General features: G+C 42.6%; 1 protein-coding gene across 21 annotated transcripts in view; it reads left to right on the top strand.

Annotated features, from left to right (window-relative positions):
- Positions 1–25,618, top strand: part of dlg2 (discs, large homolog 2 (Drosophila)) — a 218,191-nt gene that overhangs the window by 99,763 nt on the left and 92,810 nt on the right. The window contains exon 1 of one of the 21 annotated variants that reach the window (XM_072713686.1): positions 13,379–13,399. The exons of the other annotated variants lie outside the window; for them this stretch is intronic. Within the exon in view, the coding sequence (XP_072569787.1) occupies positions 13,394–13,399 (6 nt within the window). The 5' untranslated portion in view covers positions 13,379–13,393. Of the gene's footprint in view, positions 1–13,378; positions 13,400–25,618 lie in introns of those variants that run through there. 21 annotated transcript variants of the gene reach the window in all.

The raw sequence follows: 25,618 nt of genomic DNA, 5'->3' as shown, positions 1-25,618 counted from the left end.
GCGAAGGATATTGATGTTCTTTTGAACTGGTTCTTTTCAGTTAATCAATCAAACTGGTTTTCAAATTTAAAAGAATCAAACTTATACATTCATGCATTGCACAAGTCAAAGTCTTAGGTTCTAAAAATCTTTAAATATTTGGCATTATCATATAAAAACACAACAACGTTTTTTAATTCAGCTACTGTACATTTGCTTTTCACAGACTGTCTGTAGCCCTGTTACCTTCAGTGCCCCTCTGCATACCGCAATCCGTTGTATATGTGCTGGTTACATGCCGAGTTACGTGGCGGCTGGGGCTCAATACTCCCCACTAATGATAGCTAAAATGACGCTTCATGTATTTTCTGACCCCACTTGATGGTGCTCTCTGTTCAACAAAGGGCTCAAAGCATGCTGAAAGTAAACCAAGAGCGCCATCTAGTGGGGTCAGAAAATGCAGCCAATGGTTCATGAAGCGTTGCTTTGGCCATCACTCCTCCCAACTCTTGGCAATTGAAAAGTTAACAAGTTCGGCTTGTTCAATTGAAGCTGGCAATTCATGAGAGGAATAGTTTATGATATAACCAAATGGTATCACTGTTTTTATCATTTAATTCATTTCATTTGGTGTAAGTAACTAAGTTATGGAGTCGCATTCCCCTAATCCTATTATTCCCATTGAATATGTGTATTTTAACATACGATTTTAGTGAAAGTGAGGTTTTTCAGGAACGCATTAGTCGCGTGTACATCAAAGGTCCTGAATACTCTATGGATTGTGGACTGGAACTGTTCTGGCGTGATCCAGCAATGCATCATTGCATAAATTTCAATTCAGACCTTATAGTGTGTCCTTTGTACTTGCTTCACCATTGGACCAGTGGTACAGATAGGATTTTTGAATTGGGGGGGACCAAGGATATTTTTTCCTTATGCGAAGACAGCAGATGCTGTTTTTTTGTCCTGTAAGTGGGGGGGACGGATCGAGGTCACTCTGATTCTGAAGGGGGCCCGTCCCATCCGTCCCTGGTGCTAACTGCGCGCCTACATTGGACAGACATTCGTATGCTGCCATTTGTATGAGAAATCTGTCTGTAAACTAGTAATCTCATATTGAGTTTATTATATACAGAATCATTCAAGCAGCACATTTATAAATTTGCACCTCGGTCCGGTTGCTTATTTTCCTGACAGTTTGACCAAATTTTTCCACTGTGTTCCCCTGCCTGGGATGAATTTAATTCTTATCAACACATGCGGTATAATGTGTCAAGTCAAATGTAAGACACCGCATGCTGCTGCCTAATTGCGTAATGTGGCAGAAGCACTCCCTGCTTCGTCAGATTCTTATGTTTGTTAGTAGGTGTTTAAATCAGTGTTTATGGTATTGAAAGTAGTCATACTGTAGACATCTTCGGATCTCATTAAGGAATCTTTGACTAATAGGAATGTAGGCCCCATTACTCTTCTCCATGTTTGTCTTCCATTACTTTTCACCCCTCCAAAAATAGTGGATTGTAATTGTAGTACACTTTTGCAACATGCATATGTATCATTTAAAAAGTGGGCATATTTAGTAAGCTTTTATTCTTGTATGGATTTAATAAAAACCTGCTAAAAACCTGGCACGACAGCCATGTAGCGTAATTCCCTGAGGGTGATCCGGCTCACAGGATCCTCATTGCTGAGGACCCAGGCAGCTGGAGCGGGCTTAGGGGACGCCCACGTAACACGTGGCTGCAGTAGACGGCCATTTCCGGAGGGTGGGACTGGACCGCATGTCGGTCTGGGGGGGTCGCCAACTGGGATCCCAAGGTGTTTCGTTTTGTGGTGGGTGCAGCAACGCCCTGTACCAGTGTATGCTCCCCAACATGACCTTACCTGCCCAAAGGCTACAGACAATAGACTGTGTGCTGGGATAGTTTTATGCTTCTCTTGAACTGAAATTGTTTTAGTGAGGTATGAAATGCTAGACTGCAAGTCTTGGAAATAATAATCATAAAAATATAATTAGAGCAGAGCACTTAAAGCTCAAATGAATAGCGCAACCATCTCATTACTTATTCTAAAAATGACAAACTCTTATATTACAATTGGAAGGACTTTTTTTGACAGTGAACATGTGCCATTTCCTGTTTGAAACTTTCCTTCTGAATTTGCAATACAAATTATGGTGTACAGACGATAGTGACTTTATGGGATCATAATTACTCATTGAGAAAATGCTAATTTATTTAGTTTGCTTATTTTTATGCAATATGCACTTACTGAGTGTTAGAAAGCTGCATCCTTGTTAGTTATAGCTGAAAATATACTTCGGTTAAACCCCTTTTTCCTTTCATGCCAGCCAATCATAGAAATGCATTTTATTTTTTAATATTGTATTTAGCAGAACAGAATGGTGCATATTGATATCAGGTCGCCTTAAGGGTGTGACAGTCAGGCCTTATGAATTGATAGCAATAACATTTTTGGCCATGGTTAATCCAACCAGTTTCGAGGAGCTGCTTCTTACTTTTTGGTTTAACTAAGAATTGGAGATTAAAGTGAGCTTTTGTACATTTTTATTCCGCCGGAACATTTGCTTTATTCAAAACAACAGATGCATGCAAGGTCACCTCCACTACTAGTAGGGGGGGGGGTATGAATACTAAAACAGACCATAGTTTTTTGCATGTATTATGAAAGAAAAATATCTCCGGATGTTTTGGAGTGCTATTCTTTTTTTGTTGTTTGTTTTTATTTGTTTTTGCATTTAGTTGTGAAAGAAAATGTCTGAATTTCTCAGTCACCTGTCAAACTTTAAATGTTTGTTTTTCTCGTCTTGTGTTCTCTGAGGTTTATACATATTATTAAAGTCATGCCAGTTTTAGCAATACAACCCAAGGCTTTGGATGTTCTTTGTCATCTCTGATAATGAGGCTGTGTCTCACCACCAAGTCTTTTAACAAAAAAACTAGTTTATTAGATGTAGCAAAAAAATGTGATAAATACCTATATTATTGAGTTGGTCTCAGTGACCACATACCCAAAATCAGATTACATATATAATTATCATTATTCTGTACTATGTTCATATCACCATTTATTATTTCTTTGAATTCTATGCAACGTCAAGTGGACTTTTTATACTGTAATTGGCCTTAAATATTTAGTCACTGTGAAGAAAAACATAACTGTTTATATATTGTTAAAACTACTGTCATTTGCTGTCACTGGTCATTCTGGAGCAATATTCTATTAAATCTGAAGCTGTCATCTGACTGTCTAGGGCTGCCACTGTTTTGAAATGCAAAGTGACTTCACCTGAAAAGGCGAAGATGGACCAAAGAAATAAAGGGCACTCTTGGAAGCAGACAGCAGTTGCCTAGTAACTGTCATACCCGGGCCGAATGATTTTAATAATCGAATTGGAGGTACACCCTGTGACCTTGTTATAAGGCTGAGGCAAATGCATTCTGTCGTTAAGCCGCGGTCATACACAGATCTATAAATACTTTAGCTTGTTAGATGGGGCTAGCTTAGCAAGCAGCTACGCAGCATGTAACATCACTTTTGAGAACTGTTGCAAGGAGGCACATCTCACCAATGGGGGAGGTAGAATTTAGGACACGTCTTGAAAGCTGCAGACAAAAGATTGTACAGTACATACAATAAACCATACTTTCAAGAAATAGATTTTCCCGAATCTCTAAAAGTTCTACTTTCCATGTAGAATGAGAAGGAACTGACAGTTTTAAGGCGAAATAATTGTGTTATTTCCATACTAGAACTGAGCGATATGACAATATTATTGGTAATTGACAATATCAGACAGTTATTGACAGTAACTAATGGGCAATTATTAGCTTTGTTGGGGAAGTAGGCTTAGACTGTACAGAAAGCAAAATAACAAGGACTTTTTTGGCTTTCAGTGCAACCTTCATGTCTTCATTTCCTACGTTTTAAACATGGCCATTATAGTGCAGTGTTGCCCAGGTGAACAAACTATAGTGCATCACTTATCATAGTGCAGTAATAGTGTGTTCATCATTCTTGTAAGTTGGGCAGTTCAATATTGTCACAACTTCCACTCAGCAATAGGGCTGGGTGATAAAACGATAATAATTATCTCAATATAATTTTCGTCTGTCGATATGACAAATGGTCAATAAAAGTTCGATATAATTACACCCAGCATGTTGCCAGCGACACGTTTTGCATCAAAGTCAAATGACATCACTTTCTCTGTGACTGCTTGCCATGACCGGCAATGAAGCTCGAGCACCGACACAGCCGCAGAAACACAAAACGGGGATTTATTGAACAAATAAGAATGCAAAGGGGCAGGCAGAGGAAAGATAACACAGTCAAAACAATAGGGCAACTCACTGGGAGAGCAGCTAAGTCCAAAGCAACCTGTCAAATAAGGGATAATCCAGCAAAATCCAAAATGAAAGTCCACCATAAAATTCAGTGCATGAGAAATCCACACAGTAGTAATCCACAGAGATATAAAGAAACACTAGGAAGAAATCGAGCAATGGCATTTTTTCAGCACTGACTGAAATACCCTGTTCAACTTCTACCTGTGAAATGCTGTTTGGCAAGTGTCTGTCGCATTCTGATGATGTAGAATAGTTTAAAACCACAATTAACCATCTGGTATCTTCAACTTTCACTCAGGAGCAAAAAGCCATTTAACTGGAAAGAAATAATGATTTGACATTTATCGTGATAATTATCATTATTATCATTAAAGATATGAACAATTTTATTGCAATGACACTTTTGGCCATATCGCCCAGCCCTAGTAAGCAAATAGAATGTCATACGTTCAAGAGCAGCTTCTTGTTGGGAATGTCAAGCTTCCCAACTTATGTAGATGGAAAAAGACAAGTGTTTATTGTTAATTCCCTTTCAAGATGAAGAAATTGCTGAGAGGCTAGTTATGAGCAGCTCCTTACATTTATGGGAGGGAGCCGTCTTCACAGGCTACAGCCAAAACCTTAGATAAAAAAATCAAGGAGCATCGACAGTTTTAGATGAATTAGGCTAGGCTATTAATTAGTTTTAAAAGCCTATCCATTGTGCTGTGCAACCATCTACTTTTTATTAGTCTAAGCATAGTAATTTTGGTTTCTTGCCCTAAGTCTCAATCAGGTTGAATTTGCATTGCTTCATATTTTATTATGGGGGAACCACCACCCCTCGCTTCACGAGTTTTAATGTCAGGGATCCAATCATGTTTGCATGTTCTGGTGGAATCTAAAAAAAATTATAAATAAATAGAGAATAGAAACTAATAAATGAGGTATGACTGTTGATATACAGCAAATATTTGGGTGGGTTGTACGACAATATTATCTCAATATTTTAAAATTAGAAGATTGTATTTTTTTTTTAAGATATCACCCAGCCCTACTCCATACACTTACAGTTACAGTCTTTATTCCATTTTTTGCTTGCTCGATAACAGTATTAGTGCACCAGCTGTGTTGTCTAATAAGAGAAATGCTCTGTTTCAGGTTGCGAAAATAATTTTAGACAGTAATATTGCTCCCTCCTGTTCCTGCACAACCCGCTGTTTGGTATGGTCTGCTATTTAGTGCTGTCCGAAATTGTGCTTTTTATTGTTTTGTTCTTAAGTGTTGTCCGGAAAGGTTTGAAAAGGTTCATCAGTGTAATTCTGTTAATTGGGTAGTCGATACGGTGCTCTGTTGGATTTACTTTCTGTATTCATGTCTTCCATGACAGCACGGTTAGTACACGGGAGCCACCTGTATCAGGCTGAAATAACTGGATCCTCCTGGGCCGCTGGGATTCCTTGACTACTTCTTAGCTGCTTCTGTTGAATGGAGAAGAATGGAGAAGGCTCCATTCGGAGTGCACTTGGGTGTGGTGATTCTTGTGACTGATCATTTGTGCCAGCTTCCCCACATCATTACCAGGCCCTCTGAGTTCATTACAGGTTCGTGTCGGTGTATCTCTCTGTAGTACCCACTGACATGCCGCATGTCCATGTGGCAGTAATGAGAGATAGGACACAGGTACTAATATTGATTGATGAGTGATTTCTAATTTCTACTCGAGAATCTTGACTCTTTATCTCATTTGCCACAGTTGGGAGAATGGGTTTGTTGTTTTCCATTAGCCATAATGTAGGCCATTTTGCTAGGTGACAATCAGAAAAATAGAAAGCTTGTTAAATACTGTTATTTTTTTTCCTCTTAATGGATGCTTGCCCAATTGCTATGGCTGTCAGATGTATTTCAGTTTCTGTGTGTGAGAAGACATATTGCATGACCTTTTATGGGTGTATCTGAATGTGTAGTAGTTAATTAGTAGTTAAAATAAATGTAATTGTTTATGTCTGCATAATTTATAATTTTTAAAATGTATGCCTTAGTGGTGTAACGATTCATTCATTTACTCAAGGCATCGAGCAGCAATCCTGTAGATTCAACTTCATTGATCTTAAAATTACGTTTTTAAATTGAATTAAAGTTGATAAAAATTTGGTCTAAATGATTAAAAATCAGTTTTTCTCAATTGATTCACACTGTAATTCCTGTTTTTACATATATAATTTAAAAACCAGTGGTGTTTCAATGTTTGCTGTTTATGTAGTAGAAGAAGTGTCCACACCACTTAGCCTGCACCCCCTATTTGAAGAATAATAGCAGCTTCAGGAGCTGCTACCCCCAGCTTCAGGAGAGATACCCAGAGCTCCCTCTCCCCAGCTACCTCTACCAGTTCCTCGGGGAGGACGCAGAGGCGTTCCCAGGCCAGCTGAGAGATTTAATCCCTCCAGCGAGTCCTGGGTCTGCCCCGGGGCCTCCTCCCTGTAGGACAGGCACGGAAAACCTCTCCGGGTAGCCGCCCAGGAGGCATCCGCACCAGATGTCCAAACCACCTCAACTGGCTCCTTTCGACGTGAAGAAGCAGCGGTTCTACTCTGAGACCCTCCCGGATATCCAAACTTCTCACCCTATCTCTAAGGGAGAGCCCAGACACCCTGCGGAGAAACTTCATTTCAGCCGCCTGTATTCGCGATCTCATTCTTTTGGTCATTACCCATAGCTCATGACCATAGGTGAGGGTAGGGACAAAGATGGACCAATAGATCGAAAGCTTTGCTTTCTGGCTCAGTTCTTTCTTAGCCACGATGAACCGGTTAAGTGCTTGCAAAACTGTAGACGCCGCTCTGATTCGTCTGTCCAGCTCCCGATCTCGCCTACCCTCACTAGTGAACAAGACCCTGAGATACTTGAACTCCTCCACTTGAGGCAGTACCTCTTCCCTGACCTGAAGAGGGAAATCCACCCATTTCTGGCTGAGAACCATGGTCTCGGACTTGGAGGTGCTAATCCTCATCCTCGCTGCTTCGCACTCAGCCGCGAACCGCCCCAGAGCACATTGGCGATCCCCAGCAGATGAAGCCAACAGGACGACATCGTCCGCAAAAAGCAGTGAGGCAATCCTGAGGCCACCAAACTGGACACCCTGAACACCCTGGCTGCGCCTAGAAATCCTGTCGATAAATATTATAAACAAGACCGATGACAAAGGGCAGCCCTGGCAGAGCCCAACCCGCACTGGGAACACGTCCAATGCGGACCAAGCTTCTGCTCCGTTCATACAGGGACAGAATCGCCCACAACAGTGGATCCCGGACCCCATACTCCCAAAGGACCCCCCCCACAGAGCACCTCGGGGAACCCGGTCGTAAGCCTTCTCCAAATCCACAAAACACATGTAGACTGGATAAGCAAACTCCCAGGCCCCCTCCAGTACCCTTGCAAGGGTATAAAGCAGGTCCAGTGTTCCACGGCCAGGACGAAAACCGCGTTGTTCCTCCTGAATCCGAGATTCAACTATCGATCTCACCCTCCTCTCCAGTACCCCGGAATAGACTTTCCCAGGCTGAGAAGTGTGATCCCCCTGTAATTGGAACACACCCTCTGGTCCCCTTTCTTAAATAAGGGGACCACCACCCCAGTCTGCCAAACCAACGGCACCTTCCCTGACCTCCACGTGTTGTTGAGAAGGCGTGTCAGCCATGACAGCCCCACAACATCCAGAGCCTTCAGGTACTCTGGGTGGATCTCGTCCACCCCCGGTGCCCAGCCACCACATAGCTCTTTAACCTCCCGGGCCACCTCAGCCCCAGTGATGTGCAAGCCCCCCCCAGCACCCTCGGGCTCTGTGCCCTCAGATGTCTCAAATGCAGTGTGCGTAGATGTATCTGAGGCAGGGTTGAGGAGGTCCTCAAAGTATTCCTTCCACCTCCGGGTGATGTCCCCAGATGAGGTCAACAGCACCCCCTCCCCACTATAAATAGTAGGAACCAGGAGCTACTTCCCCCTCCTGATATTCCGGATGGTTTGTCAGAACCTTTTTGAGGCCAACCGAAAGTCACTTTCCATGGCCTCACCGAACTCCTCCCACGCCCGGGTTTTTGCTTCTGCGACCGCCCGAGCCGCATTTCGCCTGGCCTGCCGGTACCCGTCAGCTGCCTCTGGAGACCCCCGGGCTAATAATATAAGCCTCCTTCTTCAGCTTGACAGCCCCCCTCGCCTCTGGTGTCCACCATCGGGTACGGGGGTTACCGCCACGACTGGCACCGACCACCCTGCAGCCACAGCTCCGTACGGCCGCTTCCACAATGGAGGTCCGGAACAGTGTCCATTCAGACTCAATGTCCCCAACCTCCCTCGGTATGCAGTTGGAATTCTGCCGGAGGTGCGAGTTAAAGCTCTGGCGAACAGGAGCCTCTGCCAGACATTCCCAGCAGACCCTCACTATACGCTTGGACCTACCAGGTCTTACCGGCTTCCTCCCCTTCCACCTGAGCCAACTCACCACCAGGTGGTGATCAGTTGACAGCTCTGCCCCTCTCTTTACCCGAGTGTCCAAGACAGAAGGCCGCAGATCAGATGATACAATTATAAAATCGATCATCGACCTGTAACCCTGGGCGTGTTCGTACCATGTCCACTTATGGACACCCTTATGCTCGAACATGGTGTTTGTTATGGACAAACCATGCATTGCACAGAAGTCCAATAACAGAACACCACTCGGGTTCAGATTAGGGAGGCCGTTCCTCCCAATCACACCCCTCCAGGTCACACTGTCATTGCCCACGTGAGCGTTGAAGTCCCCCAGCAAAACGATGGAATCCCCTCGTGGCGCGCTAACCAGCATACCACTAAGGGAATCCAAGAAGGCCGGGTACTCTGAATCATCATTTGGCGCATAAGCGCGGATGACAGTCAGACACCTATCCCCGACCCGAAGGCACAGGGAAACAGCCCTCTCGTTCACCGGGGTAAACTCTGCTGTTAATGCACCGAGCTGTGGGGCCACCAGTATTCCCACCCCAGCCCAGCGTCGCTCACCCGCCACAACACCAGAAGAAAAGAGCGTCCAGCCCCTCTCCAGGAGATTGGTTCCAGAACCCACGCTATGTATTGAGGTGAGCCCGACTATATCTAGTCGATATCTCTCAACCTCACGCACAAGCTCAGGCTCCTTCCCCACCAGAGAGGTGACATTCCATGTCCCGAAAGCCAGTTTTGTCAGCCGGGGATCGGACCGCCAGGGCCTCCCTTGGCCGCCACCCGATCCACAAAGCACCGAACCCCTGACATTCCCCTTGCGGGTGGTGGGCCCACCTGGGGACAGTCCCGCATGCCTCTTTCGAGCTAAGCCCGGCCGGGCCCATCGGGCCAAGACCCGGCCACCAGGCGCTCGCCAATGGGCCCCTCCCCCAGGCCTGGCTCCAGGGTGGGGCCTCGGTGACCCTAGTCCGGGGGAGGGAAACGAGACTTTGTTATAATACCTTATCCATGTGGGCTTCTTCATAACCAAAAGCGCACAGTTAGGTGGGCTGCTGTCTGTAAACTGTCCACAGTATGTATTGCACTCAGTGTGACCTTGTGCTGGATAAGTAGGTATGGAACATTATTTGATTTTATAGTGTACGTGAAAGTATACAAGTTCTTTTGCAGATTAGTGAAACGTTTGGACTGCCACCAAGCAGCCGATATGGAGGGGTGGCAGGTCAGGAACTGAAGGCACCCACAATAAATTCTTGTGGGACTCGTAAGATCCATAGGAGATGTTTACCATATAATTTATTAATGTAATATTATTATTTTTATTTTAAAAGCATATAATTACATTATTGGGCACCGCTATCATTGTTTTATTGTTAAATTCAGTTTGTCTGGCATAAGTTACTAAGCTTGAGATCTCATTCCCCTAACCATTTTTTTCCCATGTAGTATGTGATTTTAGCGCAGGCGAGGTTCTTCTGGAACACGTCGCTCTGTCGTAGCAGGACTGACTAAGCATTAATGTTCCTAAAATGATATTCAGGTGCAGGTTTGCCATAGAAATAGATGGACCCTGAGAGTCAATGGAGAATTATATTATTGCGAGAAAATAGGGTTTGTGTTTCTGTCAGCAGCTCAAGTACCACACACATTGTTTATATGCCTACGAATATTTATGAATGTTGTAATTTGAAATGCTTTGAATATTTATGAGCTGAGAAGCTTAATCTCTATTTGCTGAGTCTACAAATACGCATTGTCAAAGATGCACTCTTATCTGCGTGGAACAGACGGGGAACTTGTGGGTTGCAGGCCTTTCACGTGAAACACCACAGGAAACTGGGGTTGGTGTGTTGTCTTCCAGACCAATATCATACTCACTTATAGGTTCGGACCAATGGCTGAGCTGACTGGTCTACATACGGATTGTCTGTAGTGATGACAGCCAGGTATCCCCAGGTCTGCGGTTTAATTTCTGTCTGATTACTTGAATACATTTGTTGCAATTAGCAGCATTGTTTCTACATAGCAATGTTTAGCAAAATAAATAAAATATTGTTCTGTAAATAAATATTAAACATAAAATATAGTTTAATAAAGTTTAATAAACAAAATAAGTTTAGATTTTCTGTTTGGATTCTACACATTGGTTCTTCAGTCATGGAGGATGACGAATGATTACTAATTATGTAAAACAAAATTATTATGCTGCAAAAATCTGTATTATGGAGCTGACACAGGCACGTTGTGTCCAGTGTACGTGGTGCGTCGTCTTTTTCTGGCATCGATAGATGGATAGCCTAGTTTTTTTTTAACAAATGGAGATTTGTGTTGCATTCTCATTCCAGGAATGAAGAAGCTGGTACTTAGCATGAGCTGTCTGTCAGACTGTAAGCCCTGTCGGGTCTCTGGTGTTTTTTGTTCCTTCTATACTTTGAAAAAAGCCTGGTCATCGGCCTGTCTAACAGTTTCTTACTGTCCTCCGGAGTAGCGGCTAGGTATTAGTCAGGCTTTGCAACATTAATAGACCGAGGGACTGAGTGCCCCTTCATTGACAAAGCAAGGGTAATTCCCCTCAGAGACTTGGACGACAGCAGACTCCTACAGAAAGCAGAGGTCTGCTCTGGGCTCTGTGGCCTGTCTCTGATCTGGCTCAGTTTGACCTTCCTGCTGTGATGTGTCAGAGGTACAAATTTCACACTACAACTTCTCTAACTTCACATTCATCTGAGAAGAAAATCGTTTGGGGTCTTGTTTTATGTTTTCATCTTCTGTGGGAAAAGAAGTCTTCTAATTTTCTATTAAGTGCTGAAGTTTTGATTCTGGCCTTAAGCTGTGCCTGCAGCCCTGAATGTGCTCCAGCACACTCCATGCAGCTCCTCTCTTCTTTCTCAGGTACAGAGAAGCCTGTGCTATTTATGTTGCTGTTGGGATTGTTCCTGCTAATGACACGTGCTAACCTATCGATTGGGGTGATAATGAAGCTCACGGAGGTGCCACCAGAGTCGACACTGGCCTAATTAACATCATCGCTCAGATATTATTATTTGTGCCTGCTGATGTGGCAGTACAACCAGGAGCTCCTCATTTTGAAAGTATGTCAATCACGATGTTCATGAACATTTCTTAATGTACAAATTACTGTATATTACCCCTTCGAAATATTGCTGTATATCAATTTGGCAATAGATTATTATCCAAGCCGGTCACTGAGACCTGTTGGAAAGGCAGTCCAGTGCACGGTGAAGAGTTGTGGACACTTTTATGGCCTAAGACAGGGTTATTTAAATCACAGTCCTCGAGGTCCGAGCCCTGCTGGTTTTCTAGGCTTCCTTTACCTGTGAGCCAGGTGTGAAGCCTCTGACCAATCAGAATCAGTAATCATCAAACTAACTACCTGGGAGAACTGAAAACAGGGCCTGGATTTGGAATCGAGGTCCAGATTTGAAGAGCCCTGGCCTAAGAGCTTATTATTGTGGGGGATCCCTAAGCAAACCAATGTGATCACTGGAAGAATGTAGTTTTTTAACCTGTCAGATGACAGTGTGTATCTTTGGCTGTATTGATGCTCATTTATTATTATTGTTATTGTTGTTTTTACCATTTAGTGTCAATATGTTGGTCTGTCTGACTGTTGTTCCTGGTCGTTCTTAGAAAATGAGAGACGCGCTGATTTAATGGAGACTATTATTCTGACTTACAATGCAGTGGCTATAAAACAGTCACACAGACTAGAAGATGAATGGCCTGGTGGGGCGTTTACCACCGTGTATTTTGGGGCCATTTTTCTGATTGTGCGGATAGATGCTGGAGTGCTTGTGGTTTTGATTTCATCTGCTAATATCACAGGTCTCCGCGTCTCAAGGAAAACAGATACCGAGCCTTTGTTAATCTCCTGAAGGAATGGAGAAGGCACGAAGTATGAGAGTGGCATTTGTTTTTCACCTTGGTCCCAAGGTTTACTCAGAAATTGAGGGCACAGTATCCCATGTGAAGAAGGGAAAATATGTCTTTCATAAATGTGGAAACCTGGTCTTGGAGAATGGGTTTGGACTTTTTCCCGGTGTGTTTTTCCCTGATTTTAAACAGTCAGGCGTGGCCCAGAAATACTACAGAGTGGGACACAGGTTTGCTGGGTGGGCAAAACTCCCTTGTCATCAGGGGCGACAGTAGCCGTGGACACTTAGCGGGCTGGATGCGGGCTGGATGCAAAGACACGCTCCCGGATCCTCCTGCTGGCATTATGTAAATAGAGCTGCAGCCAGGATCACAGAGCGTCGCTGAGAGAGGGAGCGAGAGGGAAGGAAAGGGAGAGAGAGAGAGCGAGAGAGAGAGAGAGACCTGACTCCAGGCTGCTGAGACACAGGGAGACTCCTTTCTCAAGTCCCAGTGCAGTCTTGTGTAATTTTCCCGGCATTTCTGGCGCATCCAGGGGAATGCTTTCTGAGACGATGCTGATGTGATCTTAAGAGTTTTTTGAGACTTGGCAGGTCGACCGAGGGATACGCTTCACTGGCAGTATGCTGGCCTCTATCTGCTATGCTAGAAAGCTTGGAAGAAGGCTGGTGCACAATGTCAGGAAGGCTAAAATGCAGGTAGGTCTCAGAAGTGCTCCTAAGACACTTCACAGGATGAATAGCTTTTTGCTCTGTATCATCTTAGGGGACTGTGGTGGACATGAAACTCAGCTGTGTTGGCATTGTTGGGTGGGGGGGGGGGGGGGGGGTGTATTTAATAGATGGTGTTTACAGAGTATTTATTGTAGGAGCCCTTTTTGATATTTGTGATTACTGATCTGTTTTAAACACTTCGATAATATTTGTTTAACTTAAAAATCTTAAGAATCCTTGTCAAGTTACCATAGTGTGCTACATTCGAGAGAGTAATTTTTGGTGTTGTGGAATATCCTGGTACTTTATACTAGTCTTTAAAGTGTCCTTTGTCTCCCAGTATTTCTCTGTATTGCCTTATGAGCGAATTCTTCTGTAACATTACTCATTCATGTGGCTGCCATTCCACAAGTGTATGGGGCTCAGAGGTGAGTCTCAGCTGGTGTCTTTGTGTTGGTAAGGTTAAGACTTTGAGTATCATGGACTCCCCAGGTTGCCATGTTGATGTGACGCAGATCCACAGTGACCTTGGTCTTCTGATTGTGGTGGAGCTGGTACACTTGATGTGGACATTTAAGCTTTCGAGGCGCTTTAGTTTCCTGTCCTGTCATCCTTTTCATTTATGTCTATCAAAGTTCTGCTCATACAGAAATTACGTGACAGTGCTGCTATTGATATGTTGCTACATTTATTTAATTTAGTTTTTTGATCTTTGTTGCTGTGTTCAACTGGTTCAGGCATGCAGCAGCAACAGGTGCTATAGCGCGGGAAGTTAGAAATGCGCGAGTGCTTCGCTTTGTCGGAGCTCCCACTTGCTGCCGCCGTGTTCTCCGCTCATCCAGCACCTGGTCATGTCGCCGCCGCAGCACCTCCACACACACCTTTCACAGCCCTGCTCCTGCCGGCTGCCTAGCAACGCTGGAGGCCCAGTTGCATGAGTGGAGAGGAGTCACGCCCTGCGCTTGGATGTGGGAGTCTAGGAGGGCTGGGGGCGGGACTGTCGCCAAGCAAGACATATATCATGTGCCCCCAGGAGCTGCCGTGGTGCAACAGCACTGGAGCAGCTCAGGACACGGGAGCAGCGGAGTGGGTTGGGGGGGCATGTCGTGTAGACCTCCTGAAGCAGATACTCCAAAGTTTGCCGTCTTGCTTTGAAGGAATCAATGATGCCATGAGCCTAGATAGCCAGCAACAGAGTGTTCATTTTGTTTTCTCTGGAGGGGGAACTTCAGTTCACTTCCGTCTTTATTTATATGGCACTGCTTTAACCACAGGGTTTACAAAGTACTTTACAGACATTTAAAAGAAAGGAATCAAAACATGCGTACAAGAAATAACAATAAGCACAGTAAACATTAAAAATAGAATCAGTTTTAAAAAATAAATAATAACAATAATAATAATAATAAAATACCACCAAAAGCACGGAACTTTAACCACCCACATTCTCAGTAGGGGATTTTAATCCCTACATCTCCAGGAACTCTAACCCCTACCATACCGGGCACTCTAGTCATTACCTAGCTGGGGACTCCAGCCCCTACCGTACTGGTGACTCTAACCCCTACCGCACTGGTGACTCTAACCCCTACTGTACTGGTGACTCTAATCCCTACCTTACCAGGGACTCTAGTCATTACCTAGCTGGGGACTCTACCTAGCTCCTACCATGCCAGGGACTCTAGCCACTACCTCATATTGGACTCTAGTCCCTACCTCATAGGGGACTCTAGTCCCTACCTCATCAAGGACTCTTGCCCCTACTTCACATGGTCCAGAGCAATTTTATTGCTGGAGGATTCAGTGATTTATAATTTATCACCCCCCTCAACCCTGTCATACACTTACAAGACCTCAAAGTTTCTCCAAGTCAGCGGCCTGACAAAGGGATCCACCGGATGGAATAAGGTGTCCAGAAGTCCAGCTGGTTGTCTGGGCGGGCCAAGCCAAAGGTGGAGACCTCATCAGTCCTGCTTGAAGAGCAGCAGCTGCATGGCCCAATCACGTTGAGTCATCTTGCCTGGGACCCTCTCATGTCCAACGGTGTTAGCTGGCCTTTGCATAATAAGCTCAAACTTCAGTTTCAGGTTGTGGTTTAATGTGTGAGTGACTGACAGCCTACTCTGTCTACCTAATGTAAAGATTTGCACCAACCACTGCAGGCCTTGTCCCTGAATATTTAACATATTAACATATGATGTTATATTGCACTGTTTATATTAAGAGCAACATGGCTGCCAGTTGTCTGATGTGGTAAAACTATGTAGTAAATGGTTAAAATGGGATACTGTAGAGCTGAAAAAAACTGTCATTGCTTGCAGTTCTGCACAGCTGGGTGCTCTTTAAACCTTATTCTAATTAAGCATCACACTCCTCCAGCTTAATCAGCTTCCTCAATATGTGTCACATGGAATCGTGCGCCCTTTCCTGCATTCCTTATGAGGACAAGCTGTGGGATGGCGGTAAGACACTGGACAGGACAACACAGTCCAAATACAGTCAGTGGGGGATTCACATTTACAGACAAAGTCCCCTAAATGTATCGCTGTGATGTCGCCAGGCCAAGAAATCTAAAGCCACCTCCAGGGCTCTTTCTACCCGAAGGCTAAGTGTCGTTTTCACTGCAAAAATACAGCCCAGCCTCTCCCCATTAATCAGAATCGGGGGAAGGCTGATGCTGCAATATTCACATGCAGCAACAGACCGACCAACTACCCCCCCATCACACACACACACACAAAGACACACACACAGTAATTCATCTGGAAAAGTGTAGAAACTACCGGGCCATTTGAAAAATCATTTTGTTTATGGTATTTGTAAGATCTCTAAAGCAATTTTTTGTCCACTTACCCCGTTTCAAAAATTATGGCCTCATTTCATAGATGTTTTGAACATCTAGGCCACTGCATGCCTGTCTGTAGTCAGTAATAACATGTTTGGATTAGTCACTAGGTGTAGTGGGACAGGTTGGCTGCGTGGTCTAAGCGTAGCGGAGGGTGTGTTTTTGGAAGGGATGGTGGCGCAGTCAATGAATTGGATTTACTATGCCTACTGATATTCAGCTGTTTACCAGCATGATGCTAATCTCTTGGCTTAAATTCGAGCGGAAGCTGCTTTTGAATTAAATCAGTTATCAAGCGCTTCAAGAATACCTAGCTATTGAGTGAAATTCAGGGGGCAGAGTTATTCTCCTGCTTTATAAATGTGTTGGATACCTAGAATGTGAGCTCTGATAGTAGGTGATCTAGCTTAGCTTGTTTCCCATTATTACTTGTTAGCAGTCTGAATTTAAACCATCATTAGGTGAAACACGGAATACTGTAACATTACTGCCTTAGAATAGACCTGGTTCCTGTTCAGCTCCAAGTGGGGGGGAGACACACAGGAGACGACGAGATTCAGCCGAGGGTCATAGGTGGGTGTCAGAAATGAAGCTGTAAAATGTAGCGCAAGGAAAATAATGGCATTTAAAAAAAATAAATAAATAAAATAAATGTTTCAAGGCTAACTGGCTAATTTATTGTTGTACCTGAATGCGCTTCTCAGAGGGTGCACACAGCATGTTTCCCTTAGGAATGTTAACAGCAAATACATTTCTACACCCAAAGCCCAGTAAAAAACTGGCCTGTAAATGTAGCCACAGGCATCGGAAGTCTCATGGCTCTGAATTTATTTTGCCAGAGGTATCCATCTATCCACGTGTCTGCCAACTTGTCCGGTACACTGTGGGTTCAAAGGAGCGTGCAGACTGTGATGACTTGTAAAATATATTCAGTTTGATCCACGTATCAAGGTGTGTTGCATTTACTCTACATCACTGGAATTGTAGAGATGCATCAAAAATGAATTCTTTCATAGTTCCACCATTCGTTGTACAGTAGTAATTCAACCTGAATGATTATACAAATAATTCAGCGGGTGGTTTTCACATATGTATTTTTTATTTTTTTGTTTTATTTCTTGTAATTTTTACTGACAGCAGAAGTTTTTATTATCTGTGTGTCAGATGCTTGGGGCTGGAATGTTGTAATGGTTAAAGTCAGATATATTTGGGTATATCTGAAAATACCTGTTGTTGTATCTTGACACTGAAATGAATGTACAGGCCGTTGTCTCTTTGTAAGATGTTGTTTTTATTATTTTTGTATTTTTTTAAGCAACTATACAGACTGTACCATCTTCTCTCCATGAAAGGGTTACATCAGTGCTATTCAGTATAAGCTTAAGTACATAGTACTTCATCCATCCATCCCTCTGTCCATCATCCTTCTTCTTCTGTTTTTCTGGGGTTGGGTCTCGGGGGCTGCAGTCTAAGCAGGGATGCCCAGACCTCCCTCTCACCAGCCACCTCCTCCAGTTCCTCCGGGGGGGTACCAAGGAGTTCCCAGGCCAGCCGGGAGATGTAATATCTCCACTGTGTCGTGTCTTGGGTGTGGCCCCCGGGGCCTCCTCCCAGTTCAACTTTTGCGAAACACCTGCCCAGAGAGGCGCCCAGAAGGCATCCTCAGTAGATGCCCAAACCACCTCAACTGGATCCTTTCGATGTGGAGGAGCAGCGGCTCTCCTTTGAGTCCCTCCCGAATGTCCCAGCTCACCCGATCTCTAAGGCTGAGTCCATCCACCCTGCGGAGGAGACTCATTTCTGCTGCTTGTATCTGTGATTGCATTCTTTCGGTCACTGCCCAAAGCTCGTGACCATAGGTGGGGGTAGGGACCTAGATCGACTAGTAAATCGAAAGCTTTGCCTTCCAGCTCAGCTCTCTCATCACCCGACAGAACAGTACAACATCCACATTGCTGCTGATGCTGCACCGATCTGCATGTCGATCTCCCGCATTATAGATACAAATATCTACAAAGCACTATAGATACCTTTATAATGCAGTACAAAGCATCGTGCTTATACTCACCGTTATATAGCATTATAAAGGTATCTGTAGTGCATTGTAGATGAGAGCTTCATAAAGCATTCATAATGCAAACACTCTAAAAAAAAAAATAAAAAATTGCAGACTCAACCTAAAAAAAATGTTAATTTCCATGCTTTTTAAAAGTTATTCCGCTTTAATTAAGTTAAAACAACTTATATCACGATATTATGTCTTCCTTCCTCTAATTTAGCTGTTTTTCCATCTTTATTTTACTTCCATCTTTCAGCCGTTTTTCACCAAATCAGGTACCGTACTTCAGGTACTGCTAAGTGTTGGTTTTTCATGATCATAAAAAGGACACTGGAGCTGAATAATTAGAAACGAAGCTTGCAGAAAAGAGCAAAATCTTTCTATTGAATTACTAAGAGGACTAACATAGGAACTCAATAAACCCCAAACTACATACAACATAGAAACACGGGGGATGCTGGACAGTAAAATACACACGGTGGGAAATTTATACAACGCTAAAGACATGAAAGGATCGGACAGGGTTCACGTAAGACATGGGCAAACACACACATACACACACGGCAATTGGGAAATACAAAAAATATTAACATTATCAAACAAGGGGCTATACAGTATACAATGTCCCAGCATGCTCAGCGCATCTCGCCGGCGCTATAGTATTATCAGGCTGCACGCCAGTCAGTTAGATTAAGATCAGGCGTTTTCTTACTTTAAATTCTCTATGGAAATTATAAGTCAATGGAAAAAGGAAAGAACTGAAAGTACCGTATCAAATGTACATGTTGCGATAGAAAAGCGGCCAAACCTTATGTGCAGATGAAACTGACTTCCAGAAGTTCCAGTAACGTAGCATTTTTCAGATGTTATGGGGAAATATTTGTTCAAAATACATATATAACTAAGTTGAGAGAGTGTTTTTTTTATTTCGACCAGCTTTTAAAAATAATATGTTAACTAAGTTAAAAGTTTTATGATGAGAAACATCTTTATTTTAAGTGTTATTTTCTATCCCAGGGGTGGCCAATCTTATCCGGAAAGGGCCGGTGTGTATGCAGGTTTTCGCTGCAACTCCCTAATTAGGTCACTAATTAGAGGACTGATTGGCTGAAGGGTCCTCACACCTGGGTTTGAACAGCTGACCTACAGGTTATCCCAAAAACCTGCACACACACCGGCCCTTTGCGGATAAGACTGGATATCCCTGTTCTATCCCCTCAAGGGTTTTTTTAGAGTGTAATAGACATGCCTATAATGTGTTATGCCTTTTGACAAATATTTATAGCCATGTTTATAATGCTTCGTGACTGTATTATTATTTGCTATGATTGTGTTTATAAATGACTAAAATCATGGCCTTTAGTAGAGTGTTACCTTACTCTTTAACAAAATAAAATGAATATTGCAAATTATAATTTTTTTTTCCTGTAAGGTGCTAGAATGGTACATTTTAATTTGTGTCCTCCAAAGACTATCTGTGGTTCCACTTCCATGCTAATCCTGAAAATGGGATCCGTGAGTAAAGCTTTGGTCCATTCTGACGTCCAGATGAGAGAAGTTTGTAACGGACATGCGCCATGGAAGGAAACCTTGTCATTACCTGGTTTATGCTAAATTAAATTTTATCTCACACTGTAAATTCCACATGGATGACACTTTTTGTTTTTTATTCTTAAATAATAGAGTTTTTGTCCAGTACAGGTATAATTTAAAAAGATGTAGCAGCTGGTGATGACTACCTTGCATTCGCTGTCTGTCTTTTTAACATTGGGGACGGCAGCAGTTCACCTGTTTCTTCCAATGAAACGTGAATTGTAATGTTCATCCCCTGGATTCCCTTTCCCTTGTGAAAGATCTTCTTCCATCTCAGACCAACTTTTTGACTGACAACTTGAGACAGTAGTGGGCCGTACTGCAATCTACACTGGTGTGATACAGCGGTACAACTTACTTTAGTGAATTTAACACCAAACTCCAGCAGGCCGAGACCTCGGAGTCGTAACGCTAAATAAATATTTAAGTATCTAACTGAATAATAGGCATGTGGCCAGAGGAGGGTGGGCTTCTCGTTTGAGTCTAGTGCCCTCTGAGGTTTCTTCGTCTTCTTTTTGAGGCAGTTTCTCTGTCATTGTCGCCTTGGGCTTTACTCTTTTGGGACCTGGGGCCCAGGAGTCTGCAAAGTGCTTTGTGATTAAGCATCTTGTTAAACGTGCTATGTAAATAAAATGTGATTGAACAGAACTGAAATTGAATCAAATACTAAGGAGGTTTCCGAGAGGGGAAATTGCGTGGTTGAAGCCCTGGAGATGCAAGCCTGTAATGTTTTTTTGATTTTGTTTGCATGCAGCCCAGACTGTACTGTAAATTGCTGGGTTCCCTGTCGTTACCTTTTTTTTTGTCTTTAGTTTCAAATGATAAATGAGCCCCTGTACACACACACACACACACACACACACACGAGCACGCGCATGTAGGGTAAACATATCCTTATGGGGACCGCTCATTCACACGCACGCATACACACACACACACACACACACACACACACACACGCAGGGGCGCTGTAAAGGGGGGGTAAACGATGACGATTCTCGGGGCCCATGACTGAGAGGGGGCCCAGAGAAGCCCCCAATAAAAAAAGTCTCAGCTGTGTTGGGGGCCCTGTCAAGATTCTTTTCATGGGGCCCAAAATCCTTAGCAGCGTCCCTGCACACACGCACAAACAGATGTTTGTATTCATGTGTTGGTGGGGACCATCCATAAATTTCTATGTGCGAAACCCTTATCCCAGCAGTGAGAACCCCTACCCAGCCCGACCCTTAACCGTAAGTAACCAAACAAGATACTAAACTTTTGGCATTTTTAATTTTATTGTTTGCCGTCACTAATTTTTCTAAAATTGATTTTCCCCTTCCGAAAAATGGTCCCCACAATGTCAAAGTAACAGCTTTTTTATTAGATTGTGGGGACATTTGGTCCCCATGACGTAATATACACATGAGCACACACACACACACACACACGTTCTGGTTCTTCATCATGACATCTGAATGGTGATGCTTTGATGTTTCATGTGGTACTGGACATGGATTTTGCGGAAATTAAAGTCAAGGAGGAGGGGGGGGGAGTTTCTCAGAACTCTGTGTGTGTGTGTGTGTGTATGTGTGTGTGTATGTATGTATGTATATATATGTCTTTTTTCACACCTTCTGTGTAGCACATTACCAGCTTATTTGTCCATGTTTTTCAGTGTTACAGTGCCACAAAAACGACTGGAATTACAGTTGCCTGTTCCATCAGCTGGGTGCAGTGATCTCACAAGACTCCATTTTCATCCTGCTTATCTACATGTGTGTGCTTACTGGCCAGACACCAGTATGCCAGTGTTTGCTATATTATCCACCATTTAACTTCTTGTCAATACGTTTATGTGCTGTGCCGCTCTCTGAAGTTACTGCTGTCTCGTTTAAATACAGAAGGGCTTTGAAAATTGAATTCTGAGATGCGTATGAACAGAATAATGGAATTGTGGCTCCATAGTTGACACATCTCAACGGCAAAATCCCACCACCTCCAGCCTTAAAATGAGGTTGTTAATGCTGCTGCGCTTTTTACTAACATGCTGGGAGGGGAAAAAAAAGAATTCCCACAGGTTAGCAGCCTTCAATTTCTGTGTCGTCTGTTTAGGACGTGTCCTTGTCAGCATGCCAGAATCTGTGGCTTTGGTAGAAATTCGATTATCTCGACCCTGCAGTATTACGACTTGACAGGTAATGGCATAGTGAGACAAGTGGGGAAAACCAATAGGTTTTTAGCTGCCTGGAAATATTCCAGCAAGGTAGGGATCCAGTTTTACAATTAAGAGAGTTAAGAGGTATGCCGTTTTACAAGGTGCCGGTCAATATTTCAGCAGGGCGCAGCTTGGGGCCATTTGACTATGACAGTGGAAAATTAAAACATCCCCTTTGGCTTCAGAACAAACCCTACAGCCTTATTTCAGGCCCTGTAAACAGAAAGATTGTACGCTTTGTAACAAGTGTTTTCTTATCTCTTTAGTTTGGATACATGCATGCATGCAAGACATTTTAGAAACGACCCCCCCCTCACACAAAGGGTTTCAGGTTTGTATTACACTTGAAATCAAGCACATCCAATAAAAGCACATTTTACATTAGCACAATCTTTACTGCACCTGTAATTCTGAAATGAACTGGCAGCCATAAATTAATATTGCACATCTAGTTGCCTTTAACAATGATAGGACAGCAGAGGTTGATTGCCACATATTCTTAATATTTTCCATTACATATTGTCTTCATGAAGATGGAACAAACAATATGTAAAGAAACATAATATATCATTTAACATACCGGATTTGCTGTTTGATGTTTAAACTTTATCGATATCCAAAGTTAGCAGCACTATTGCTACTACAGAAATAATGATACAGGTATCCCCCACTTTATGAAACTAGAGCCTTCATATGAAATCTTTTGTAAGCTGAAACGGCATAAAGCAAAATAGCACATACCATTAATTTTTATGGGAAAAAAATTGCGCGTTCCCAGTAGTGTTGTAGTTCTCGACACTGGTCTTGGTCTTGTCTTGGTCTCGGACATAGCGGTCTCGATGGGATGAGGAAAAAAAGAGAAAACAGCGCATCCTCACAGAACAGTATCATTATTTATTACGCGCCTCAATTCAAATGCAACCAGTCAGATGCATCTATTTTAAAAACATTACATTGTATACATTTTCTCAACAGACACTGCCAGCGCTTCACAGTCCACACACATCATACACATCACATCATAGCGAAGTCGGCAAAGAAATGTCCGAAAATGTAATTAACTTTTACAGTTATTTTACATTCATTAGAAAGCACGGTCTTGGAGGTGCAAGTCAATCTGGAGGCTCATTCTCTTCAATCCAAAGCAAAGGATCATTACATAGCCGTATTCAAAGCTTACCCGAGGCCTCTCTCCCTGGTATAAGAGACTTAATATGAACATCTTTCTGGTACATCCCTTCTCTTTCCCTTGACGAGGTCTGATAAAATGGTTATAGGAGAGGATTGCTCAGAATATTATTTTCCATCAGGCCTCGTAACTATGACAAATCTGGGAGATTTAAAATGAGAGACATATGGACAATATAATTGAAAAGATAACATGAATTTGATTTAACAAGTAATGACACTTTACAGCAATGCCTTTTTTTCTCTACAGTTGATCTGAGTAATGTGATGTCGATTCTAGCCCTACTCTGTTTTCGGTGTCGGTCTTGATCTTGGTCTCGACCAGCCTTGGTCTTGGTCTCGCTTTAGTGTGTCTTGGTCTTGGTACCCTCAAGTCTCGGCAGTGTCTTGGTCTTGATGCCCTCCAATTTCGGCAATGTCTTGGTCTCGGTTTAGGCGGTCTTGACTTCAACACTTGTTCCCAGACAGAAAAAATAATCTACTACACAGGGGTGATTCTAGCTGTTGAAAAGATCGGGGGCTACGTCAAGTTAACCTGAGACTCGACTTTTTTTGTTTTTGAAGGAAGATTGGCATCGGGGCTAAAATACTCACGGCTCGGCTTAATATATTCAGTTATAAAGCTTATAACCGAACAGCACCCATGCTACCACATCATACCAAAAAGCAGGATTGATATGAGAAATACACATTCTGTATAAAGTAGAAATAATCTATGTACAGTGTAGTTTCACTTACCAGAATCAATACAGTCACGCATCGTTTAAGGACAGGGATACATTCTGAGAAATGCATTATTAGGCGATTTCACCATTGTGAAATGGAGTATACATACTCAAACCTATGGCCTACTACATGCCTAGGCTATATGGTATAGCCTAAATAACGATACAAAGTACAGTATAGTAAATTCATACACCAATAACATGGTTGCTTATTGTCATTATCAAGCATTATGTAGGCGTACTGTATGTAATTGTAGGCTATGTGCTATACATTTATACAACTGACAGCGCAATGGTTTGTTTACACCAGCATCACCACAAACATGTGAGTAATGTGTTAAGAAATCACTAGGCGATAGGAATTTTTGAGCTCCATCTTAAACTTATGTGACGAGTGTTGTATATTCAGTCAGTCATTGACCGAAACATTATACGGCGCATGACTATCTATCATTGGCTTGGTGATTAAAAAAATGTCAATTTGCTAATATGCACTTGGCAAGTTTCACTGATTTTAATGAATGAGAAAAAAATATGTATGCGCTTCAGGTTTCCTTCTTGTGCTGTACTGTAACTATCAATGCTACAGTGAAACCTGTCTTGAGTAATAAAAAGAAATACATTGTTTTTGTAAGAACAATAGATTAGAATTTGGGCTGGGTGATATGCCAAAAAATGTTATCACAATAAATGTTTATATTAGTCGATATAGATAATTAGTGCGATAAATGTAGTTTTTAATATATTTTTTTTTCATTTTAAAGGCTGATTTTTGCTCCAGTTGAATGTTGAAGAAACCACATAGTTAATTGTGGTTTAACTATATTTTATCACCAGAATATGACAACCATTTGCCAAACAGCATGTCACAAATCTGAGGTAGATCTAGAAGCTGAACAGGTTGTTTTAGTCAGCGCCAACATAATGCTGCTGCTCTCATTCGTCCTAGTGTTTCTGAATTCTCTGTGGATTATTACTGTTTGGACTAGGGCTGAACAATTTGGGGGAAAAATATCTAATTACGATTCTTCTGGCAGATATCGCGATTTGATTTGCTATATCATTTTCAAGTCAAGATTCAGTTCAATATATAGTCTGTAACAGATTTAAAACATCACGCCACATTACCACATGAGATACCATCAAAATATTAACTGGTCTATACTGTAATGCTAGGAGGAGAACTTAAAGACATGAATTGCTTCCAACATGTATTTAATACTTTTTTTAAATTAGCAGAGAACAATTGAACATAAACGGAGATGCACATAACTGGTACGCAAGTATGCATTCACCTTCGTTGTAACAGCACAAATGCATTTGTATTTTATGCGCATTTGCTCTGCTATGACAAGAAATTACCGTGCATTTTAACCTTTATATTGCAAAGAAGCACGAATCAGCATATAAAGGTTAAAATTCATGATAATTTCGTGTCATATCAGCGCAAATGCACATGAAAGAAGTCAGCATTTGCACTGTTACAACATGTGACTGTCGTACGTAATGCTTTTAAATGTGAATGCGTACTTGTGTATCAGTTATGTGCATCCCTGAGCATATACCACAAAATATCACAAATATCAAAAAAGCTGTG

Source organism: Paramormyrops kingsleyae, chromosome 6 (assembly GCF_048594095.1).
Source record: "Paramormyrops kingsleyae isolate MSU_618 chromosome 6, PKINGS_0.4, whole genome shotgun sequence".
Taxonomy (NCBI): Eukaryota; Metazoa; Chordata; class Actinopteri; order Osteoglossiformes; family Mormyridae; genus Paramormyrops; species Paramormyrops kingsleyae.
Note: the sequence above shows the minus strand (reverse complement) of the source record. Positions and strands in the feature narration are given on the sequence as shown.